Source organism: Gadus chalcogrammus, chromosome 16 (assembly GCF_026213295.1).
Source record: "Gadus chalcogrammus isolate NIFS_2021 chromosome 16, NIFS_Gcha_1.0, whole genome shotgun sequence".
NCBI lineage: Eukaryota > Metazoa > Chordata > Actinopteri > Gadiformes > Gadidae > Gadus > Gadus chalcogrammus.
Window position 1 is genome coordinate 22,712,455 of NC_079427.1, and position 22,905 is coordinate 22,735,359.

The 22,905-nt window shown below is 44.6% G+C and overlaps 1 protein-coding gene and 1 long non-coding RNA gene across 5 annotated transcripts in view; one reads left to right on the forward strand and one right to left on the reverse strand.

Annotated features, from left to right (window-relative positions):
- bcas3 (BCAS3 microtubule associated cell migration factor) overlaps positions 1 to 13,169 on the forward strand; it is a 210,641-nt gene extending 197,472 nt beyond the window's left edge. For both annotated transcript variants that reach the window (XM_056611673.1, XM_056611674.1), the window contains one exon: positions 12,971 to 13,169. In XM_056611673.1, the coding sequence (XP_056467648.1) occupies positions 12,971 to 13,119 (149 nt within the window). In that variant the 3' untranslated portion in view covers positions 13,120 to 13,169. The remainder of the gene's footprint in view (positions 1 to 12,970) is intronic.
- Positions 13,170 to 14,910: 1,741 nt separating this feature from the next.
- Positions 14,911 to 22,851, reverse strand: LOC130405846 (uncharacterized). 3 transcript variants are annotated; one of them, XR_008904381.1, is made up of 4 exons: positions 22,648 to 22,851; positions 22,143 to 22,326; positions 16,767 to 16,971; positions 14,912 to 15,511 (listed from the first exon to the last, which is right to left on the reverse strand). It is a non-coding gene; the product is annotated as an uncharacterized LOC130405846 (long non-coding RNA). The 3 variants fall into 3 exon arrangements; XR_008904380.1 differs by having other exon boundaries at positions 14,913 to 15,511; positions 22,143 to 22,321; positions 22,648 to 22,841; XR_008904379.1 differs by having other exon boundaries at positions 14,911 to 15,511; positions 22,143 to 22,814.
- Positions 22,852 to 22,905: the final 54 nt, after the last annotated feature.

Here is a 22,905-nt window from a genome sequence, read left to right on the forward strand (position 1 = left end):
TAACCCCTCCGCAAGAGCAAGAAAAACACCTCTGCAACTCATACAGGATAGATGATTGATGAAAGCCATGAATGTGTGTTTGTGTGCATGAGTGCGTGCATGCGTGTGTGTGTGTGTGTGTGTGTGTGTGTGTGTGTGTGTGTGTGTGTGTGTGTGTGTGTGTGTGTGTGTGTGTGTGTGTGTGTGTGTGTGTGTGTGTGTGTGCGTGCGTTCATTTGCGTATGTTTATGTATGCGTTTGTGTGTGTTAAATAACACTTTCCTCTGAAAGATTGTTGACACTGTATGTGTGGTCGTTTGCTTGCGTGCCTGTATGTTTGTCAGTGTGGTTGGTGTGTGAGGGCACGTCTTTAGCCTTGCCTCATAGCTTTCATAGTATGTGGAATGTGCCTTTGCTGTGTGCGTATGTTTGTGTGTGTGTGTGTGTCATTGTTTGTAATTATTTAGGAAATACCGAAACAACCATCCAAATAAGTCTGTGATTGACTTCATTATTGGAGCCGGCCATTTGCTTTTGGCCTGATTTTGTGTGTGTGTGTGTGAGTGTGTGTGTGTGTGTGTGTGTGTGTGTGTGTGTGTGTGTGTGTGTGTGTGTGTGTGTGTGTGTGTGTGTGTGTGTGTGTGTGTGTGTGTGTGTGTGTGTGTGTGTATATTGGGTCTTCCATTTCATCTCTGATTTTATTACCTTATGGAAACACTGCCTCTGTAATATTTCATGTGGTGTATGCGTGTGTGTGTGTGTGTGTCTGTGTGTGTATGTCTGAGAGAGAGATGGAAAGAGAGTGAGGGAAGGGAAGGGGAAAGAGGAATTAGCATGTAGAGTTTAAAGAGGAAATGTCTGTTGATGTCATTTGTTAGTGTAGTGTAGTGAGGGTTTCCTCTCTGGCAAAGCTGTGTGTGTGTGTGTGTGTGTGTGTGTGTGTGTGTGTGTGTGTGTGTGTGTGTGTGTGTGTGTGTGTGTGTGTGTGTGTGTGTGTGTGTGTGTGTGTGTGTGTGTGTGTGTGTGTGTTTGAGTAGCTTTCTTGCATTTTTTGTTATTTTCATTTTGTTCATTCATCTTTAATAGGCAATTCATAAAAATAAAAAATAAAAACTGGTTTGGAGAGGAGATTTTAGACGTGTTGTTAAATTAAATACTAAAAGTAATTAATGATCAGGCAACTCCTAGTATCTTGTACTTCTGGAAACCAGATATATTTGGTTCATATAGATATACATAAATACTAAATCAAAATATTCTAAATGAATTGTTCTACCTTGTTACATTGTCTTTCTCTGTACTGTATCTGTCATTGTATTTAACCACTTCAAATTAAATATTAGAAGGGTGGTTATGCTTGCCTACATTGGCTTTTATTTCGTATTTTTCAATTATGTTTATTTTATGTTTAATATGGTGAATGGTTTCATGAGCCGTTTTACTTAAGAGTATGAGCCGTTTTACTTAAAGAGTACCAAAAACAGGTTATTGCATTTTGACTTTTGAATCCGCCACTGGAATAATAAAACATTTAAGTTTAGTCAGGCAAAGGAAATACATTGTTATTTCAGGCTTTTAAAGTTTGTTAATTTGTTCCACAATAAATCCCCTTATTATTGCGGCAATTAACACAAAGTGGAAACAAGTTTCAACATTTTGTTCAGAGAAAAAGAGTGATGGATTGGCTTTGCGTGCAGTATTAAAATTGGCAACAAAAAGATATTATCTCACTGATTTTAGTCTAGTCTGATTCATTTTGAAACCAAGATACTCATCATAAGAGCAACAAAGTACGCACAGAGGCTCTACACTGTATACAGCTGGTACGGTTAATAATTGAGCAGCTAATGTACTGTAGACCATTTTCAAAGGCGCGTCATCGAAGGAAAAACACAGGTGTAGCTCATAACACTAATTATGGCTCTGCTACTTTAATGTACCGATGCACGGGTAGTAGACTTGGCTTCACTAGTTAAGTCTAGGACCAGTGCTCTGCTACATAAAAGGGGCGCACCCATCATTAGTGATATGAGCAACACCAATGTTTGTCCTACAGCGACACGCGGAGAAATGCAAAAAGAAAAAGACAGACTCCAGGCCATGCAATACAGACAAAATATATCCACTGCACCATCAAGGAAGATATTGTCAACAAAATAATGTTTGAGTTATCGTCTGAATGAGGGAGTGTATCGCGGGTAAGGCCTCTGTAACGGATAACAAAACTCGCTACCAAAACCATTATGCCATCATGTTTTGACTCGCATAAATGAGCAACAATCTTTATCTGCTTCTCACAAAAAGTAATAGGCATGTCATATGTGGGGCAGATTAACGCTTTAGTGCTGTTGATTCTATTCCTCAAACTTTTGGTTAAAGGACAAAACGGGTCTGGATGATTAAACCTTATAAACCATCTCTCGTGACTTCACCTAAACATCCGTTACCAATATAGTTGGTAAACTGTATTTTTTTTTTTCTACCGAAGGCTACATGCCAAAACATGTAGTGTGTGCTTACGACTACCATAAGGTAAACAATAGCAACATAGAACTTTGGTCTTTGTGATAACAGTACTTGTATGACCATTCAAACGCTGGACTGACCAGCGTAAATTGATTCCAAAAGACGAAAGTGCAACAAATCTGATCTGCTTCTTCCCCCTTTATCATCATAAGAGCCATTGCTCTATTTCATATTACATTACATTACATTTATTTAGCCCATGCTTTTATCTAAAGCAACTTACAATAAGTGCATTCAACCACGAAGATACAAACCATAAATTGTGAGAATCATGCAAGTACATAAAATTTATTAAATAGGCAATATCAAGTCACAGCTTTCTCTCCCCTATAAATCTTACTGCATAAATATGTGCACCATTGTCCCTTAATAAGCAGACTAGCTATATCTAAAGACAGAGATACTAGGCATAGCCGTTTGTTACAAGAATACATTTAGCTAATCATGGTTTGTCTTGCCCAGCTTGATGCTTCAATTGCACTAGAATTAAAGCTGGCGTAGACTATTTATTTGACAAGCATTTTTGTGTCTTATTGATAGAAATTCTTGTCCCGTCAATCAGTCAATAAATCAAATGCTATAGTATAATAATCGGGTATCTGTGGTTGTCTAAGGCCTGTAACCAGCCTGTCTAATCATTGAATTCAGTCCATTCAGTTGATTGATGGATGCCCCACCTGTCTGTCTGTCTAACCACTAACCCAGCGACCTGCGCACACTCCTGAGTCTTACACACACTAGGCAGACCTATTGCTTAAACTAGAAAACTAGTCACGTGTTTTGGGGGAGTGGCTTTGGACAGAGGCCCTTTTTGTCGGTTGGATACTTTAAAGTATAGATAACTCTGGCTGGTTTCTCTAAATTGCCTACCCTAGCTTTAAGTATATGATAACCAAGAAAACGCATGAAATCCTCCCCTTCTCTCTCTCCCTCATGCACGCATTCATTCTTTCGTGCCTTGTGCTCTCTCTCTCTCTCTCTCTCTCTCTCTCTCTCTCTCTCTCTCTCTTTCTCTCTTCTGCAGTCTTTATCTCTCTGTCTCAGAATGAAAGGTATCTAACAGAGGAGCAATGGAAGAAAGCCGAGGGGGGGGGGGGTGGTTTGTAAAGGGGCGGGGGCGCAATGTTAACCACAGTTAGAGAGTACGATGGCACACAGAGAGAGTGTGAAAGAAGAGTGTGTGGTCATTACAGTTTACCCCTGAAGCACTCTCTCTTTCTCTCCCTCTCTCCTCCACCGTTGTCTGTTGTCTCTCTATCGCCAGGCGAGACTTTGAGGGTAATGCTCAGTGACATGGTGAGACGATGGAAGAATAATTCCTGTATTCAGAGCTCGCTCCAGCACCCCCCCCCCCCCCCCCTCCCATCCTCCTCCTCCGCACCTCAGCCCACATAAACGCGTCAGGCCCGGATATCATTGTATCATTTATCCCGGCCTGGTCTCTCTGCCACTCTGCCTCGCTCGCCCAGAGCGGAGTGGGGGAAGTGTGTGTGCGAGTGTGTGCGCGTGTGTGCATGTTTCTGTGTGTGTATGTGTTGTTCCTAGATATGTGGATGGCACATGAGGATACAAGAGCATGTGTGTTTTTGTCCTTGCCTGTTAGTGTCAGGCTGTACCTTTTTGTGTGTGTTTTGTGGGAAGTGTTTGTGTGTGTGTGTGTGTGTGTGTGTGTGTGTGTGTGTGTGTGTGTGTGTGTGTGTCTGTGTGTGTGTGTGTGTGTGTGTGTGTGTGTGTGTGTGTGTGTGTGTGTGTGTGTGTGTGTGTGTGTGTGTGTGTGTGTGTGTGTGCGTGCGTGTCTCTGTGTGTGCGTGTGTGTCGGTGTGACTATGGCATACTGCAAATGGGCTTTTTGTGGACTTTTTTTGGCGGCTGCACTTAACAGCTTCGCTCAAGGGAGAGGCACACCGGGTCGGGTGGGCCGGACGGAGAGAGAGTAGAGAGGGCGAGAGAGGAGAGACTGAGGGCGAGAGAGTAGAAGAGAGACTGGGCGAGAGAGGAGGGGAATAAGGACGAGAGAGGAGAGATAGAGGGTGAGAGAATAAAAGAGAGACTGGGAGAGAAAGGAGAGGAACAGTAGCAGGGGGAGTTTTATATTTCCAATATAACTTCAATCCCTGTTAGCCTGTTTTGGGTTGTCCGTACACAAGGCTTGAGAACATACCTTTTGATGGGGCGGCTAAGGGCAGGAAGGACAGAGATGTGCTGAACTGGGCCTGGTGGCCCGGGGCCCCTCTAGAACGAAGCATTCAACGTCTTCTGTTCCCGTCGCTGTTAACCCCCAAAGAGTGTACATAGCTCTGAGTTCCTGACACTCATACTCTTCCCTTTGAGCACGCTTTAGATCCCTGCCATGTCCCAGGACCTGTCACTGTCAGCATTGTTTAATACTGATGGTCGATCGAACTCCATTGTATTTCAAATGTATTCTCAAGCCTATCTAAAAAATAGTGTGCGTACGCCAGCAGCTTTACATGTGTGAATTGGTGAATGGGTGATTAAACGTACCTTGGACAATAGGGAGTCATCCAACTTCTGCTGGCAAACAAACACTCAATCTCTAGGATTATTAGATGCTCATCAGCATAAACAGAAACACACACAAACACATACAAACCCGTTTTTAACACACCCTAGCAATTATGCAGGCATACACACAAAACACAAAAATTGTGATAGATACATAAGTTGCGTGCATACTTGTGTGTGTGTGTGTGTGTGTGTGTGTGTGTGTGTGTGTGTGTGTGTGTGTGTGTGTGTGTGTGTGTGTGTGTGTGTGTGTGTGTGTGTGTGTGTGTGTGTGTGTGTGTCCTTGAATCAATAAAACATGGCGGTATGAATAAGTGATAGGAAACATAAAGGAGAAGTAGCCCCGACCAGTCACAGAGCCATTGCCAACCTGCCAGAAAAACTGTTGTACCCGGGTAAGATCCGGGCCGCTCTGAGCAGAGGTGCGTCCTGTCGGCTCAGAGGGGCCTCTCTTTCAGAGACAGGGAGGGGAAGAGGAATAGAGGATGGGTAGCCAGCTCGCAAAGGAGACAATGAGAGTTGAAACGATGTTCATTATACTTGAGGCCACCCATACTGTGACCCTGGCATCTGGCCAAAGAGTAACCATTCATAGGAGATGTAATTGTACAGCCCTGCCTCAGAGATCAAGGTTGAGCTGTGATTAAGACACTTTAAAACAACCAGTGATGGTGCATGGGATATCTTTGTTTCATTATGCTGTTGTCCAGATTTGTGTTTTTTTTTGCTTTCCAACCCATCACTTGAATGCAAATAATAGCACACAAGGCCATTTAATTGGATAATTATGAAATCCGCAAACATGGTCCCGGTAAGTGGAATAATTTTCTGCCAGTGGTTTGCCAATAATATGAGTGCTGCATGTTGGCTGGTCACATTACACATGAGAAGAGGCCCTTTGACGTTGTCAGAAGTTTAGAGCAAGATGATTGGTTTATGTTCCATTTGGCTGCTGAGGGTTCAACAGAAAGCTCTTCAGGCTAACTCAAGTGTCTGGGGAGCAGCTTGGCATTTATGCAGAATGCACAAAGCCTTGTGTAACGCCAGGGTTTGCGATAGATGGGATTTGTCATAGGGATTGGTATTTTGAAATTAAAAAGAAAATTGAATGCTGCTGGTAGAGCAGAATGCAATTTCTACCTGCACTGTTGTAGACCTCACATCCTAGCTCAGTGTACACACAAATTGAATATATATATCACTATTCATTTAAAATATATATATATTTGTATATTTATTGGATTTACATTATGCGAGCATCCAGTGTTTTTAACATGTCATTACTTCTGGTGTTATCAATGTAAAGCGTTCCACTAGCTGAAATGTAAAATCCTAGTTTAGGGTTCAACTCCTGTCCCCTCTCTGTATGGAACTGAGAATTTAGTTAAGCTTGACATAGCACCAGCTTCAAAACAGATTGCAAGCCCATGGCCTGAGCACACAGTCCCAGGTGCACTGCCCGGGACCCCCCATGGAGGCCTCTCGGACCCTCCCCTTTTGACCTCAGGTCTTCCGCTCTCTCTGAGCGTGCATGTGTCTGTTATTCATAGGATGCATGCATAGGATGTCCATGTGTATGCACACCGTGTGACGTGCCTGTGATGTCCACCAGTGGTAACCTGTAAACTGCATGGTGACCCGTATAGCACACCCACGCTGCATCCCAGGCTGGTTGCATGGGCCTCCGTACTTAACATCAGCGTTGCCAGATTGGGCCAGATTTCCCACCCAATCCGGCATCCGTTCTTAACACCAACAGGAAGAAGCCCTCCTCTACAACACTATGAGCTTACGGCACCACCACGTTGTCAATGTGCCCGCCTCCGCGTGTATCCGTCTCCATCCATCTCATACGTCTGAAGTCGACATTTACCAAATCTCAAAGCTATGAACCGAAATCAATAGAATTTTCGATTCAGAGAGACAAACAGGTTTATGCAGAGGTGAATGTTGATCCTCTGAAGCCTCCAGCTAACATGACTGAAGGACATAAAGGTGTGCCTCACATGCATGTTTGAGGACGAGGAGAGGAAGGGACTCAGAGGTCGACACAGGGGGTAGCGTGAAGGGTGCGTCTTGTCCTCTATTGCCGTAGTAGAGTGAATGTCTACAGGCTTTCTCCTTTATCACTGGCCTACATATGCATTTGTTTTCCTGCTGAAGGGCTCAGCCATGTAAAAAACGCACCAACACCATGACTATAGGAATGCTAGTTGGTTATTTTGAATGGTTCTTCTGAGCCGTGAGCATTTCTGCCATGTATAGGATGAGGGCGCCATTAGGAGCCGGCCGTTACACAAAAGAACGCACACCCTGCTAGAAAGAAACACTGTCCGTGTGACAAAGGAGGGCTTGGAACACGGACACGTACATAATTCAAAGTGTCCACTGGTCCAGAAGATATTTCAATTTCTCTTCAAATAACACTTTGGTGCACTTTAACAGCACTTCCATAGCTATGAGGTTTGAAGTGTTACGTGACAGCTTTCACCTCCTAAGTCACTGACACATCTGCCTAATGTTAGGTGCTGATACAAATTATAGCAAAGTAAAATAAGAAGTTTGGGCAAATTAAACGATATATGAAATAACAGGTACAATATTTAACATTGACATCAGCAGGTACTGGTGTCCAAATTCACAATAGTGGAGAGGGTTGTCTCAGCCGGCATCCTCTTCCCAAGAACTGAAGCGCACCCGGGTTGCCAGGTTGAAGACATTGAATGATTCTATTATTTTTGTATTTATTGTTTGCCAATTATAAACCCGTTAATTTGGCATCCGTTTTGAGATCCTTCCAGGCTCTGAGCTGTCTTTCAAAGGACACTCGCAGCTTTGCCCGTGATTTAGCACGGCTCCGGTCATGGAGCATTTTAGAGTGACAACGAGGCTTTTTAGGTCGGGTAGAAACTAGTACAATCTCAGTTCATCCAGTTTGTTTGCTTGCTTCAATGGCTGCAGCCCCCTGTGTTTGTGTGCCAAGTGGTTTGCCAATCTGGCAACCGGGGATAATCTGAGAATAGTGAATCATAACACAACGGCCAAAACAAATCTCTGATGACATATCATGGTCATTTTAGGATTAAGTACAGTCAATTTGTTATATTATACCTAATATTATTATTCTTCATAGTAATAATAATTATTGTTTACCTATTCTTATATTAAATATATACGTTGTTCACATTTGAAGGAGCCCATGTAGTCTGTTAATGGTTGGAAGTGTGAAAGGAGGCCATATGCCAGCATTGCCTGATAATCTAAAGAGTGTTTTTTGAATGAAAGGGCCTTCTATTTACATCGGCCACTTTTCAGTCCCCTTAATGAGCTCTGGTGTGAAATATCTGTCATGGTTCAGACTCCAACGTCGGTTTGCAGTCAGCGTTGGAGCTGGCAGCGTTCACCACGGGCCTGTCTGTATCCTATTACATAAACTGGTATCTCCTCCCCGTCGGCTCTGTGATAGCATTAATGTATTTTTGCACTTTGGGACAGGAGAGTGGCTGTGCAGGAGGGTGAGCTAAGCCGGGCTTTTCACAGTCCATCAGGATCATCTCTGATATTAATGAGCTTTACATGTGAGCACCGATCAATGTGGGTCGCATCGGTGACCGGCTTTCTAAGAACTCTTTTGACGTGGCCGTCTACGTGTTTGTGTTATATCCATTTTACGTACATTCTTATTGCTCGCTTTTTAAACATACTCAATTATTTTATAACGGTAACAATCGGGGCTCCTACCTGTAGTTTGGCTCACATTAGGACTGGGCCCCTTAAAGGCAAGACTGGAGGACCCCTGCTCAACAATATTCTCAATGAAGGTACGCCTCGTTCAACACCGTCCCAGCACAACACTTCCTATGTGCATTTCAGTTCAACCTTGACATGTGTGCGGCGGCCGCCACTCTGGCCTGTGGATGTGGGTCACAGTCCCTTCAGCTGCCCCTGCCTCCCCTCCTCTCCTCTGAGTGCAGTCCATGTGCTCTACATGTTGGCTGTTTGTTCTGGCTCTGATCTGTTTTCATTTGCTCTCATGTTATGAAAGCCCCCGGTCTGCCAGTTTACTGAAATAGATTAACGACAGGTAATGCAATGGTACATGATTAGTGCATATATTTGGATTCATTCACTTCAAAAGGAGGATATTCAATCAGTGTAGGGCCCTATGGCCTAGGTCTAGAGGCAAAGCCCTTTCATTATCTTTGTAGCATTAAGACCGGATCAATAAACACCTTAAGCCCTCTTCTAGTCTCCATGCTTCCTGCTTTCAGACTTCATTTTCTCTCCAATATGCGCACACTTGAATAAGCATACATCATATTATTATTTTTTGCCTTTGTAGAAGCATCTTATTGACCAATAGGGATGTACTTTAAAAATATGAAGCTAAAGACATCTGAGTGCCAAGATATACACCAAAGAGCATCGATCATATGGTCAATAAGATTTGCTGTGGAGGCCTTTGCAGTGTGTTTGGAAAAGTTTGTGAAAACACCCAAACAGTTAAATCAGTGTCCACGGTAGTGTATTACTCCAGAACATTAGTGCATTTTTTCCCATTTATTTGTGTGTGTTTGTGTGCGTGTGTGGGTGTGGGAGTGTGCACGTGGTCGTGCATACGTGCGAAGGACATGAAAAGGATGTTTACAACAGGCGATGAAAGAACCCAGGAAAGTGTGATTCAGAATTGTGATTGTGTCTATGATTGTGTGTCTTAATGTTTGCACGTTAAGGACCCATTGGTTGTGTGTGTGAGCATGCCAACATACGTGTGTGTGTGTGTGTGTGTGTGTGTGTGTGCGTGTGTGTGTGTGTGTGTGTGCGTGTGCGTGCGTGCGTGTGGGTGAGTGTGTGTCAGACCGAGCGCGTATGACAGCCAGGGGTTGGAATGTGACGTGAGAGCGCTAATCAAAGCCAGCTGGAGGTAACCGTGAGATTAAAGTTAAAACACAAAAACAATCAGTCCGGGGTAAGTATAGCATCGCTACGTGTTACTGCCACCCCCACCTCCCAGACCATGTCTGGGAGGGAGGGGATCGTGGGGGCACCGCGACGGGGCCAAGAGCTGGCACAAAACCGCTGATTAAGACCCCCTTTGTGTTTGCTTTGATCTGCTAAGAATAGCATGTGTAGTCCCACCACTGCAGGACACGCCGCCCCCCCCCCCCCACGCCCGCCAGCCCAACACCACCCTTGGCCAGCGGGAGCACAAGGCGTGTGTGGAAGTGGGCTTGACGTTGTCGGAGAGTGTCTTGCATCGGCTGTTTTGTCCGTGGGAGGGACGGCGTGTCGTTGGTGTGCGTGTTGATGCCTCATATTCGTTTTTATGGGATGGGATAAAGGCTAAGAGGATTAAGTTGTCCAAGTCACACAAGTGACCGGACCAGACCTGTGGACACCGTTCTGTTCTGTCTCACAGATCCTGCGCACTACGGACACATTCAGGCCCGCAAAGCAGCGTTGGCTGCCAGTCCTCACCGCCGGAGCCCCACGGCCGTGGCTGTGCGCTCCGACGCCAGAGCCCTTACCTCCAACCCTTAGCGCCACGGATGGTGGAGCCAGAGCCTCGGCTTGAACTCCATTGTCTTCTGAAGGCCGCTGTCATCCCCTTGCGTGTAATGTGAACGACGTTAACATCGGCAGAACAGGGGTTTCCCCCTCCGCTCCCCTGGCCTCGCTCCAAGACACGACTGCTTTCTCCTGGCTGTGGTCGGACTAGTAAAAGAAAAAGCCCGGCCATAAATAACTATATTACCTTACACAGTGACACGGGTCCCGCGGGAGCAGATCCCCAGCGGTGCGGCTGCGGGGGGATTGTGCAGGGGGCGTGAGAGGTTAAGACCCCCTGAATGGCTGCTAGGTGTGACACAATGAGGCTGGATTAGGCGGTGCTGGAAGGGGCCTGTTGAGCCTTACTCGGGTGTTCAGCGGCTTGCGGTGGCTACAATAACGCCACGGATGGAGGCTGGCAGAGACGTGGCTATCGTGGTGGAGTAGCGGGGGGGGGGGGGGGGGGGGCAAAGGAGATGATCAGCCAGGGTTCATGAGATGAGAGGTTAGAAGATAGCAGTGGTGGAAGGAGCACATGTATACAGAGGGGCCGATTGTTTGACGGAAAGACTGAATAGGTGTGAGAGAACTGCACTCCATTCAATACTCACTGGTAGTACTTTTTAAAAATACAAGGACAATCGAGAGCTATTCCATGTAAAATAAATAAATTCAATACGATGAAACATTTTTAACGTCTTCGGGGATTGTGGAAAGCCATGTTAAAGGCTTTTACTAATTTGATTCCGATATTGTGTTCAAAGACATGGAAAATGTGCAGTGGCCAAAGAACCATCATAGTTTATTACAACCTCTCCCCAATACGCTCATTCACATCAAAATGTGAGAAAATAATGAGAATAACAATAAGGCGATATGAATAAAAAAGCTTTAAAACATGGAATTCTATCAAGGGGCAAGGAAGCCAGACAGATTGATCTTCATCTTTCTTTATTATTTTGGAAGGTCAATTCAGCATTTCTGCGGACAATGATTGTACCAAATGCTTGGGCTGAAACGCTGAACGCACGGGGCAGAGCTGACAAACAGGAGGTGTTTCTGCGCCAGGGTTGGAGATAACCTTGCTGCGTGGCCCGTTTACAGGATGATGACATAGGGTGTGTTGGCATGTGTGTACTTGGAGCAAGTGACATCGCCTGGCACTAATTGGAAACAGCAATTGCATAATGTGTGTTTGGTGCTGTCAGTGCAGTGGGATTTTTAGTATTTGGTTGCTCTTGAACCCTCCCCACACACACACCCACAGACACACACACACAGCCCGACACACACACACACACGTCCACACACCAACACACACACACACACACACACACACACACACACACACACACACACACACTAACACACACTGGATTTACTGCCTCAGCTGTGTGCCAGCGGCTCTGCTGGCCCGGGTAGTGTAGGGGATTAAAGTGTGGGGTGAGAGGGCAGGCTGTGAGGTTGCCACATAGCGTGTCAGCGCGGACGTCCCGGTGAAGCACCGGGTTCTGTGCACTCAGAAACCTCTGGTCCTTCCTTACATCGCCGGTTGGCTCTTATCACAATATTTGATTAATTAATATGGAACAATGCTTAAAATAGATCTTGATTGGGATTTGAGAGTGATGTAATTCACGCCGTTCCCTCTTGCCTCGACGACAGTGACTCTCCATCGCAGATGCTTCGTGAATGTTGGTCTTGCATGGCAGTGGAGCGATCAACAAAGCAGCCATTGAGCAGACAAAGCATGTTGGTCCGCGCATATCACACGTTGCATACTATAAATGACGTGCGCTTGACGAGCTTGGTCTAGCCGTGGACCACAACGAGAGGTGTCGATGTTGTTCAGTGTTGTCGACGGTCTCCAAGGACCAGTCTCACAGCGGCGTCCTCGTCAGACAAACACAGGTTTGGCTCACCACTCTAATTACGGGTCTGTTCCTACAACGTACCAGGGCCCATGGTCCACGGTCAAAGTGAATTAGACTAGTTTAGTCTACCAGCAGTGCCCTGGTGCAAGGAAGGAGCAGACCCATCATTATGTATTATGTGTTATGAGCGACACCCGAGGTTGTCCCAGGACAACGCCTATGTGAAACGGGTCTATTGCTAGCACACACACACACACACACACACACACACACACACACACACACACACACACACACACACACACACACACACACACACACACACAACCACATGCACACACACAGACACAACGGGGTCCTTCCATGTGAACGTGTCTCTCTGTGGTCCCCTCTCCCCCAGAGAACACACACAACAACACACAAACGTACAACCCTACGCACACACACACACACAGACACCGATCCGACGGGTTCCCTCCATGTGACGTGTCTCCCTGTGGTCCCCTCTCCCCCAGAGCTGCAGCGGGAGGGCAGCATCGAGACGCTCAGCAACAGCTCGGGCTCCACCAGCGGCAGCATCCCGCGCAACTTCGAGGGCTACCGCTCCCCCCTGCCCACCAACGAGAGCCAGCCCCTCAGCCTGTTCCCGTCCGCCTTCCCCTAGAGGACGAGGCCCGCCCACCGAGTCCACCCCATCCCGTCACCAGCTCCACCTGCTTGCTCTCCCCCCCCCCCCCCCCCCCCTGCTGAGGGACCGAACCAAACGACGAGAAGGAGGACATTGCTTCGCGGGCGGAGAGGGTTGCATGTGTTTGACTGACACAGTGTTTTATAGGTGGTGGAGCCCTCTGTTACAAGCATTTCTAAAGCACAGCTGTGTGTGTGTGTGTGTGTGTGTGTGTGTGTGTGTGTGTGTGTGTGTGTGTGTGTGTGTGTGTGTGTGTGTGTGTGTGTGTGTGTGTGTGTGTGTGTGTGTGTGTGCGCGTGCGTGCCCGTCACTGTTCTTCATGTAGTGAGCTGGGGCGCACTAGTGTTCCGGTCTCCGTTTCCTGCTCATGTCCCGGGCCACGTCGCGCTGTCTCTGTATTATAGCCCTGCCTACGTCTCCTACCTTTTAATAGGATGTTGGCTATCTCCAGACCTCCACCACCCACGCACACACAAGACACACACACCAGCGTGAAGGGGAAGGAGTGGTTTATTTGGGTATCTGGTATCTGTGCCGGTGTGCTTATCTCATGAAGGCATTTGCATACGTTGACATCACTGCACACGCAGTGTGTGTCAGAAGTGAGTGACCACTCTTGGTGTGCGTGTGAGTAAGTGAGAGGGTGGGTGGGTGAATGAGTGTGTGTGCGTGTGTTTATGCTTGCTTTTGAGTGTGTGTGTGGGTGTGTTTTATTTTTCTTCTTTATCACTGCTTGAAATCTTTAATTGTGTATTTTTTCTTGAATCTTCTTAACCGCTTCATGGTTTCATATGGACTTGCCTTTGTTTCTTTCTGATTCGTCTCATTTAAAGTGAAACAGACACTGTGGGGACACGTGACTGCTAACTCACTCTATGTTGGAATTTGGTTACAGACTACTCTAGATCAACATTCTGATATGCATTCATTATGAAAAGCTTATCCCAAGCCTCCTCAGACGTATCTATAGATCCTCCCCTCAGAGTCCTTCTGCGGTATTTGTGTATACGTTAGTAACATACAAATTAAAAGGTTTCTCGATGATCAAATCATTTTCTCATGCCTTGACTACTGTATCTCTCTCACCCTAGCTTGTTCTCTAACCCTGTTATGAGTGTCAAATGTCTTTATGAGAATACAATGATTTGATGCCAATTACTTTAATCAATATATCTCAAAGGAGTGTTGAAGTTCCCAAAGTTTCCCGTGATTATAATGATGAGACTATTTTTATACTGAAGGTGGTTAAATGCAACACATACATTCTTATATGGGATGAGTTTATTCCTAACAGATGCTTGTAGGCTACTCCTATTGTCACTGCATGTCTTGGAAACACAACTTAGCCATTGGACAATGGAACTTGGCATGTATTCATCCTAAATCAAGACACATGCTTGTTATTGACTGAAATGTCTGATTTGTAAAATACTATGATCATTTTCTGCCTCTTTCATGCAAATAAATTTTAAGAAATCAAGTTGTTTTCAGTTTAATTAAACTAGTGCTGTCCATTTAAGTTATGATAAAGTAACAAGTAAGTAGAATTCTACGCATAAAGAGTAAGTATGTTTAAAATGTTGATTTTGATTACTACTGAATTGAGACCTTCCATAATTAGAAGTTAAGTACAGACACAGATGGGACCTTTTTCATAATTCAAGATCCAATATATATATAATTTTTTCAATATTTGCTTTAGCAAATTATTATTTCTGACTTTTCAGGGGTCTTCATTTCATTAATATATTTTTTTTTTATTTGTAATTCAACAATATCACATAATCAACACTAATTTGCCAGAATTGTAATTTACTAAATGATCAATACGTTTTTAATCAATGATAAATTATATTGGGAAACCTCGCCCAACTAACCCTGATAAATCGGACAACTTTGAATGATAAGAAACAGCAATACCCAAGTCATATTTTGTTCAGCAACATTTATTTCATTCCCATACATCTTTTGTAATATTATACACTATTTTTTAACATAAAGGAATAGAGAAGTAATTCAAATGAAATGCTTAAGCTTTATATTAAGTCAAAAATATCAACGGAAATTACATTTATAATTAAAGTTTTAACATTTGAATTATTATTGGACTTAATGACATATCTTGAAGTAAACGACACTAGCATAGGCCGATGAAATGAAACATAATTTAGAGTGGCAAAATGACCCCTCCTTTACATAACTACAGGCCAATCAGACAATGTTTTTGTGATTGGTTGCAAAAGGGTGGTGTGGAGCAAAGTGAAAACCTGAGTTACCAGGAAGACCCTTCTGGAGGCTCAGCGTGGGTTGATGCGAGCCAGGTCCTCGTTCTTCCTCCTGTCTGTTCCTTTTTTCAGAAAGCAGATTTCTTTGAATGAGAGAAAACAAATGACAAATCACTAATTATTCTTTTCTAGATAGAGGTGAAGACACTATGGTGGAAGGTGGACATTACTGTCAACAAACACCCCACCTTTAGAAACAATTCATTTATTTTTGGAATATTGGTTGTGGGAGTCAAAGTGAGAAGAAGTGACCTCCATTCTAGAAAATCTGATGTTTTCTGCTATGGAAGAGAAAACAGAAGAAAAGGGCTAAAAGTGATTAAAGAAAATGGAGCTGCTGATGGTCCCTAGGACCTTGTCATCACCTTCAGTTATGGTGCAGTTTGACAGTTGGGCGTGTCTAGCAAACAACATACCTTCACAAACAATTATGCAAATATCCCTTATTAGGCAGATTTTCTTATTCGGACTCAATCAACACCTCCACTATTATTTCCAAAACTGTGTAATAGGGTGTTTTCCGTCTCTGGGGGGGCCTGGACATTGTTTAGAGGTCTCTTTTTAAAAAAAAGAGACCTCTGCCCCTTCACCCAAACGCCTTCATTACTGCTGCACTGTGACGTGCAGCAGTATTTTTTAAGAATAGTTTTTGTAGATAGTTTAAGTAGTTGTTTTAGCGAAAAACCTTGACTTAATGAACCGTTTACTGTCGCTGGTCGTGCCGCTGTGTTGTGCTCTAGGTAAGTGTCGTGGGTCTCTGTGTGAGACAGAATGCCGTCTCTTGAGGCCGACCCTGAGTGGTGATCAGACGCGTCAATATGTGCAGACAACGCGGCTGCTGGAGTCACATTGAAACACCGGAGCTCTGAGGGGCAAGTGTTTAGGGGACCCACTCTGCGGTCCTGGATGATATCTGAGCATGGGCCTGCACTTACCGCCACTGAAACTTGCTACGTTATAACAGCGTAGAGCGTTTCATTGGTAGGCCAGAAAGGAGCCGAGGCTACCTGAATACCCTGGTTCTGGATGGTTATCTCCTGTTACTTACTTGCGGACTTATGAGCACTTGTAAATCAATTACATAGCCTAATAGGCTGCATCGTTTTAACAAACCACAGCCTCCCTCGCCTATATCAAAACCGTTTCATTCGGATTAATAGGCGGGCACTCGTCAGGATTCGTGGATTACAAATGGCTTCTACAGGAATAATAAAATAGAAAACATCGACATGCGAATAAATGTTTAAAGGAGGGGTAGGTTGAGAACGGCCGAATGATAAGGTTGTCATGAGGTTTCATGAGGCAATGCGCATTGCTATCCGATTAGCTCAGACTCACAGTGTTAGGGTGGGACGGGGCCCGGCTCGACCCTCTGGAGTTGGGGTCCGGTACCGATCCGGATAAGGATCTTTACTTTGGCGGCTCAACGGAGGGTCGAGATGCACGTCCCGGATCGGTGGCTGCATGGTTCACGGCACTGCCGACGGGTATCGCCTGGTTCTCACCGTTTGCCACCGAGTGTTTTCCCTCCTCCGGTCTGCTCCTGTGAAACCAGAGCACAGAGAGAGAGGGAAGCAGAGCGTTGAGAAACGACGCGCTGGTCCCAAAGCAGCCCGGGAGCAGCTCAACCTCAGCAGGCCCAGGACTGATCCAAGGCCCTGGACCCCAGAACCTGAACTTCCAGACTCTATAGACATGCGTGTGATAATGAATTCAGGTCCCGGGACGGGAGGTGGATCAGAGTGAGGCTTTTGTCTTATTGTTTTGGTCTCATCAAAAATGTAGACTATAATATGAAGCCTAATCATACAATATAGAGCCAATACCTTTGAACCGTAGATTTTTAGTTCAAGATGACAAATAAGTTTGTCTAATTTTGTTAATGATAAACACAATCTTGATTATTGACTTATTAGTCGAATAAATATAAAGCATTTACAAAAGGCTTTATTGTTGAAATGTTATAGTGCTCATGATATTGGAGTTACTTTGGTGTATGGGAATATTTTGTGACGTTTAGGCCTAACAACTAGGATATTAGGATTTATTATATTTTGAAGTCCTGTGGCGTACTGGTTCACTGAGTTATGAATGAAGGCCATAACATAACATAACATAACATAACATAACATAACATAACATAACATAACATAACATAACATAACATTACATAAAACAACATAATTGTTTTTTTATGTAAAAATAGGAAAATGAAAATCAGACTAAGCTGGTCTAGAAAGGTACAGCGTAGTGTGAGAAGGAATGTCTCTAAAAGTTAACAATAATATAGGCATTCATACGGACATGAGTATAGCGATCGTAGAAAAATGCAATGTCATCGATTGGTTGATCAATAAAGGTTTGTATCCCATGTATTTAACGCACGGAAACAAGCACTAATCTGCAAAGCTTCAAATAATTATAATTATATTCATTACAATCACTATGATTTTTATTGTTGTTCTTGTTATTATTATAATTATTATAATTATCTAAATTATTATAAAGGCCTACCTGTGGATTTCCCATTGCATAACTCCCCCATAAATCATCTGTTTTCATGTACACAATAATCTTTAGGGTTTCTTGTTGTCTCGATATGCTATAATCAATAAATTATTATTTTTGAGTCTAAATGCTTTGTCAGTGCTTATTGTGATTCCTAATTTGTCTTATCATTATATCCAAATGAGCCTGAATCCCTGTCCTGCTCTCTGAGAGAACAGAGGCCTACTGAAGCCGGCTGCAGCAGTGAGCTGCTGCTCATTAGTGAGGCTGGACGACAGTGGAGCACAAAGGCTGGGCTGCTGCTTTTCCACTAGACCGGGCGCACTAATAAAGGCCCTTAAGCTACATCTGTTGAGGAAGGCCTTGTTGTAGCAGTGCTGTCCCCGTGTCAGGTGAAAATATGATGCGCTTCCGTTGTCTGACATGAGGCCCGACGCTCATGGCTGCCTCATGAATAGAGAGCTCTGGCTCCTTGCGGGAGCCCGCTGACACCTTCTAATCCATCGGTGACACCGCCCCCCCACAGGGGGCCGGCAGAAGGTCGGGGCTCCGGAGCCACCCGGGCGTGGCACCCAGCCGGCTCGCTAGGGCTCTCCCTGAACACGGGGCAGAGATGACGGGCAGAGAAGGCGAGCGCAAGGAAGAGTGTTGGAATCAAGCATGAAAGAATGTGAGCATGACTGCCTATAGCTCATTTGGCCTGTGATGGCCTCGCTCAGGAGCCCGCTTTACCATGGTGATAATACTAGGCCTCACTAGGCGTGAGGCCTAGTGAGGGAAGGTGTCCCTGAGAGGCAGGGAAACACAGGGATCCTCTATCCCTCGTTCTAGCGCCCCCGCCTGTTGGCTCACCTGCCCAGTGCACCCTGGCTCACACCTCCACACGCACAACACCTGGTCTGCCTCTGGGACTCAGGGCCCACTCCACCGTGAGGCTGGGTCACCTTTATAGTGGTGACTGGGTGTTGACGAGCCGCAGAGCCCATCAGAACCACCACTGCTCACACCTATTCTCCTTAATGCAATTAAACAAGGGCCTGAGGCGGCAGGGAGAGGAAGAGAGAGCGTGTGTGTGGGTCTCTGTGTGTGTGTGTGTGTGTGTGTGTGTGTGTGTGTGTGTGTGTGTGTGTGTGTGTGTGTGTGTGTGTGTGTGTGTGTGTGTGTGTGTGTGTGTGTGTGTGTGTGTGTGTGTGTGTGTGTGTTTGTGAGTGTGTGCTTTCACTGTGTGTGCGTTTTATGCCAAACGTTATCTCTATGACTTCAATTGGTCCCCATTGGACCGGCCAAGTCACTGCCACTGAGCTAATAAGTGCTTGTAAGAAGCAGAAGTAAAATAATTCAGGTTAAAGAAAGAACCATTTGAGTCCTGGATTTATTGAGAAGAGTGTGTGGGTATCTGTGTGTGCATGCGTGTGTGTGTGTGTGTGTGTGTGTGTGTGTGTGTGTGTGTGTGTGTGTGTGTGTGTGTGTGTGTGTGTGTGTGTGTGTGTGTGTGTGTGTGTGTGTGTGTGTGTGTGTGTGTGTGAGTGTGTGTGTGTGTGTGTGTGTGTGTGTGTGTGTGTGTGTGTGTGTGTGTGTGTGTGTGTGTGTGTGTGTGTGTGTGTGTGTGTGTGTGTGTGTGTGTGTGTGTGAGTGTGTGTGCATGTGTGTAGGGGGGGACAGAAAGACTAGCAGAGAACTGCAAGAATAAAATAGCGAGGATAAGGTGGAGGAGGTGATGGAGGAGGAGTAGGAAGAGGAGGAGGAGGAGGTGGTAGAGGAGGAAGAGGAGGAGGATGTAGAGGAGGAGGAGGAAGAGGAGGAGGTGATAGAGGAGGAAGAGGAGGGGGAGGAGGTGGTTGAGGCGGAGGTGGTGGAGGAGGAGGAGGAGGAGGCACTGGGTGTACATGTGACAGGGGGAAATATGAGGGACTTTGACAGGTCTTAAACGGTCTGGCGCCAAGGCCTTAGACTAGCTGCTAAATATAGCTGGAGAGATGAGGCAGAGAGATGGGGAGAGAAGATGAGGAGATGAAGAGAAGAAGAAAAACAATGTCGGGACAGAAAAAAATATGCTCAATACTCAATTATAAGCAAATTGTTTTAAGTAGTTTGGTGCTGAAAGGGATTCCCCTTGATCTTCCAGCACCACGGATTAATGACACAACATAAAGAAATTAGGCCTACGTCTTTACCTACATGAGAATATATTTCATTGATAATGCCCCATCCTTAACACTGACCACTCAAAGCATTGGTAACACCGTTGTTATCAAGGCCCTTGCTTTATAGTTTGTTGATTTTTCGCCTATTCTCCCATTTGGCAAATATTAGTCCAGGACTCAAATGATTCTTTCTTTAACCTGAATTCTTTTAATTATGCATCTTACGAGGTGTGATGCAAGTGTTAGCTCATTGAATGGACCGGTAGAATGATGACCTATAGGCGAAAAAACTATTAAAGTTTAAAATTTCTGAAACTATAAACCATATATATATATATGTGACTAAATATATATATATATATATATATATATATATATATATATATATATATATATATATATATATATATATATGCTTCATGTAGAGCGAGGCTTATGCATTCAGAAGTCTTGAATGTGTTCATTGCCATCGTTGTGCAGTGAGGCTATTAAAACCTTTTGGTCCATTATGGTGATTCCTTCTCTTTAGATACGCGGCGCAGCTCCACCAGGACTTAATGACTTTTAAATCGCACTGACTTGTGTTTACATCAGTAACACGGACGATACAGAACAAATAAATGGTGACTAAACGAACATGGGTTGTTGATATGATTAAGAGTTGAGTTTGTCAGAGAAAATCATTATCCTTCGCCATATGTTACTAATCTTTTTTGTCTACGATTACAATTGTTGGACTAGCCTACATGTCGAGCCTAAAACTAAAGGACTTTCATGGTTGTCCTGGTCCTATTTCCTCTATATATTCTACAATCTCTACACTATGGTTCTTCTGTTTTTAAAATGCTGTGTTTGTGTGCCAGCAGTTCATATAAAATAATATAAAATATCTCAGAATAGATTATATTGTCTTTTGGCCTAAAATAGATTGCAAAATAAATCTATAATTTGGGAGCCAATCAAACCATTTTTGTTCCATGTTAAATCTCTGGGCGGATTGACCTGAAGGTTTTCATATTTAATTTGTTGCCTCGTCTATCCCATCATGTAGCAAACATATGCAACAAGTGCGTACCACCACTAATGACATATTGGGAAAGACATATTAAATATTAAATATTTGAACATTCGGAACATGACATTTTTTTTAGTATTATTTATAGGTATGTTGGGTGAAAGAGACATGGGCTTAGGTTCATAAAATGTGCATTTATTGTCAGAAAGGAATTCTGAAGATTTTTGTTGTTCGTGTACATGTTGATGTTGTGTAAAACAGATGAACCAGACCCTGTTTAAAGGCTGTGCTCACTGGCTCACAGCGCCGGGACAGTAGTAATGCTTATTTAATTTGACACTAGTAATATAATCAGGTATTGTTCAAGGACTGGTCCTAAAACGTGGATAGCAGGACATAAACGGGGTTTGAGGGTGCTGCTCCTGCTGGAGATGTTTACGGGTAAATTCGAAGTGACAAGAGAGTGGTCTTATTATGGTGCTGGGTCGACGGGCTGGCGCCGAGCGGCTCTTTAACAAACGGGATCCAAATGCATCAGAATGGGTTCTTAAAGAGACGCGCGGCAGGACGCACAGAGATGCGCGGCAGGACGCACAGAGACGCAAGGCAGGACGCACAGAGACCAGCATGCTCCAGCGTCCCGGGTCATGTTTTCAAGAGGAACCCCCACCATCCACCAGTCGGGACGCAATAACAGTGACTATAAGCTATATGTCATGCCCTCGTAGTCCGGTCCCCTACCTAGATCGCCCGGGATCTACCCGGTGTGCGCAATAGATCATCTCACCGTGTAGCGTCCGACAGATCGGAGAAGGGACGCGTGAGAAAGACGCCTTGGACAGGACATGTGCACAGTATAAAGGCTGATCACTCGAAATGAGAGAGAACTTCCTGGCATGGTCACGTCTCCTTTGTATTGGGGAAACGTATCTTGGTTGTTATGATCATGTTAGATGTTTTTTCAAAGGATAAAAACATTCCCATTCTGAAGTCTCTCCTCGTGTTGATGTCGAGGTGGTCCAACATGCATCGGAGTTTAACACTCACCCCGGTTGCTCCAAGTTTTCTCTGGAAATTCATCTCTTTTGGTTTCCTCTTCCCTGGCCATCGCATGTGGGTTCAGGGTGTGATGCCCCGGGGCTGTAGCCCGTTTAAAGCGCCGATGTCCGCTTTAACGGGAGCTGCCCTTCCGTCAGGACGCTGAGGCACCGGACCGGCGCGTCGTTCTGACCTCATAGCGGTCCAACGAACGGGGATATTATTTAGGTTATCTCTGACCCTCATAACACAGACCATAGTCTTTTATTGAATAAAGCCTAGCGCGGAAAATAAGGCGACTGAATACAAATAATGAAAAAATATAAACATAAAAATAAGAAGCTTCTAGGCTATTATAAATGTAATCATACAAAATTGGTCGTTTATATGCATCCAAAATAACAAGTATTTTAGCGAATCCAATTAAAATCTATATTGACGGAGAAATTATAAAATAGTTAAAAGATCTAAACACATAAATGCTAGAAAAGCGCACGGAGGAGCGAATATGTACCTCTTACGGTAATGCTTGGCAATGTAAGGCGCTATAACTATGCAATAGGTTACGGGTTCGATTCTCTTATTGAGGCAATGCGCTCTCGATCGCAGGAGCGCCTCTTCCACATTGTAAAACACAAGCCGATCGAGGTGATGTCTCTGCCGGCCAAGAATGGAGGGCTGACCCGGTGCTTGGCTTGGAAATGGGGGTGGGATTTCCCGATCCTTCCTGTCATTGGTTAATATTTTATTCTGTTGACATGTTTTCTTACTG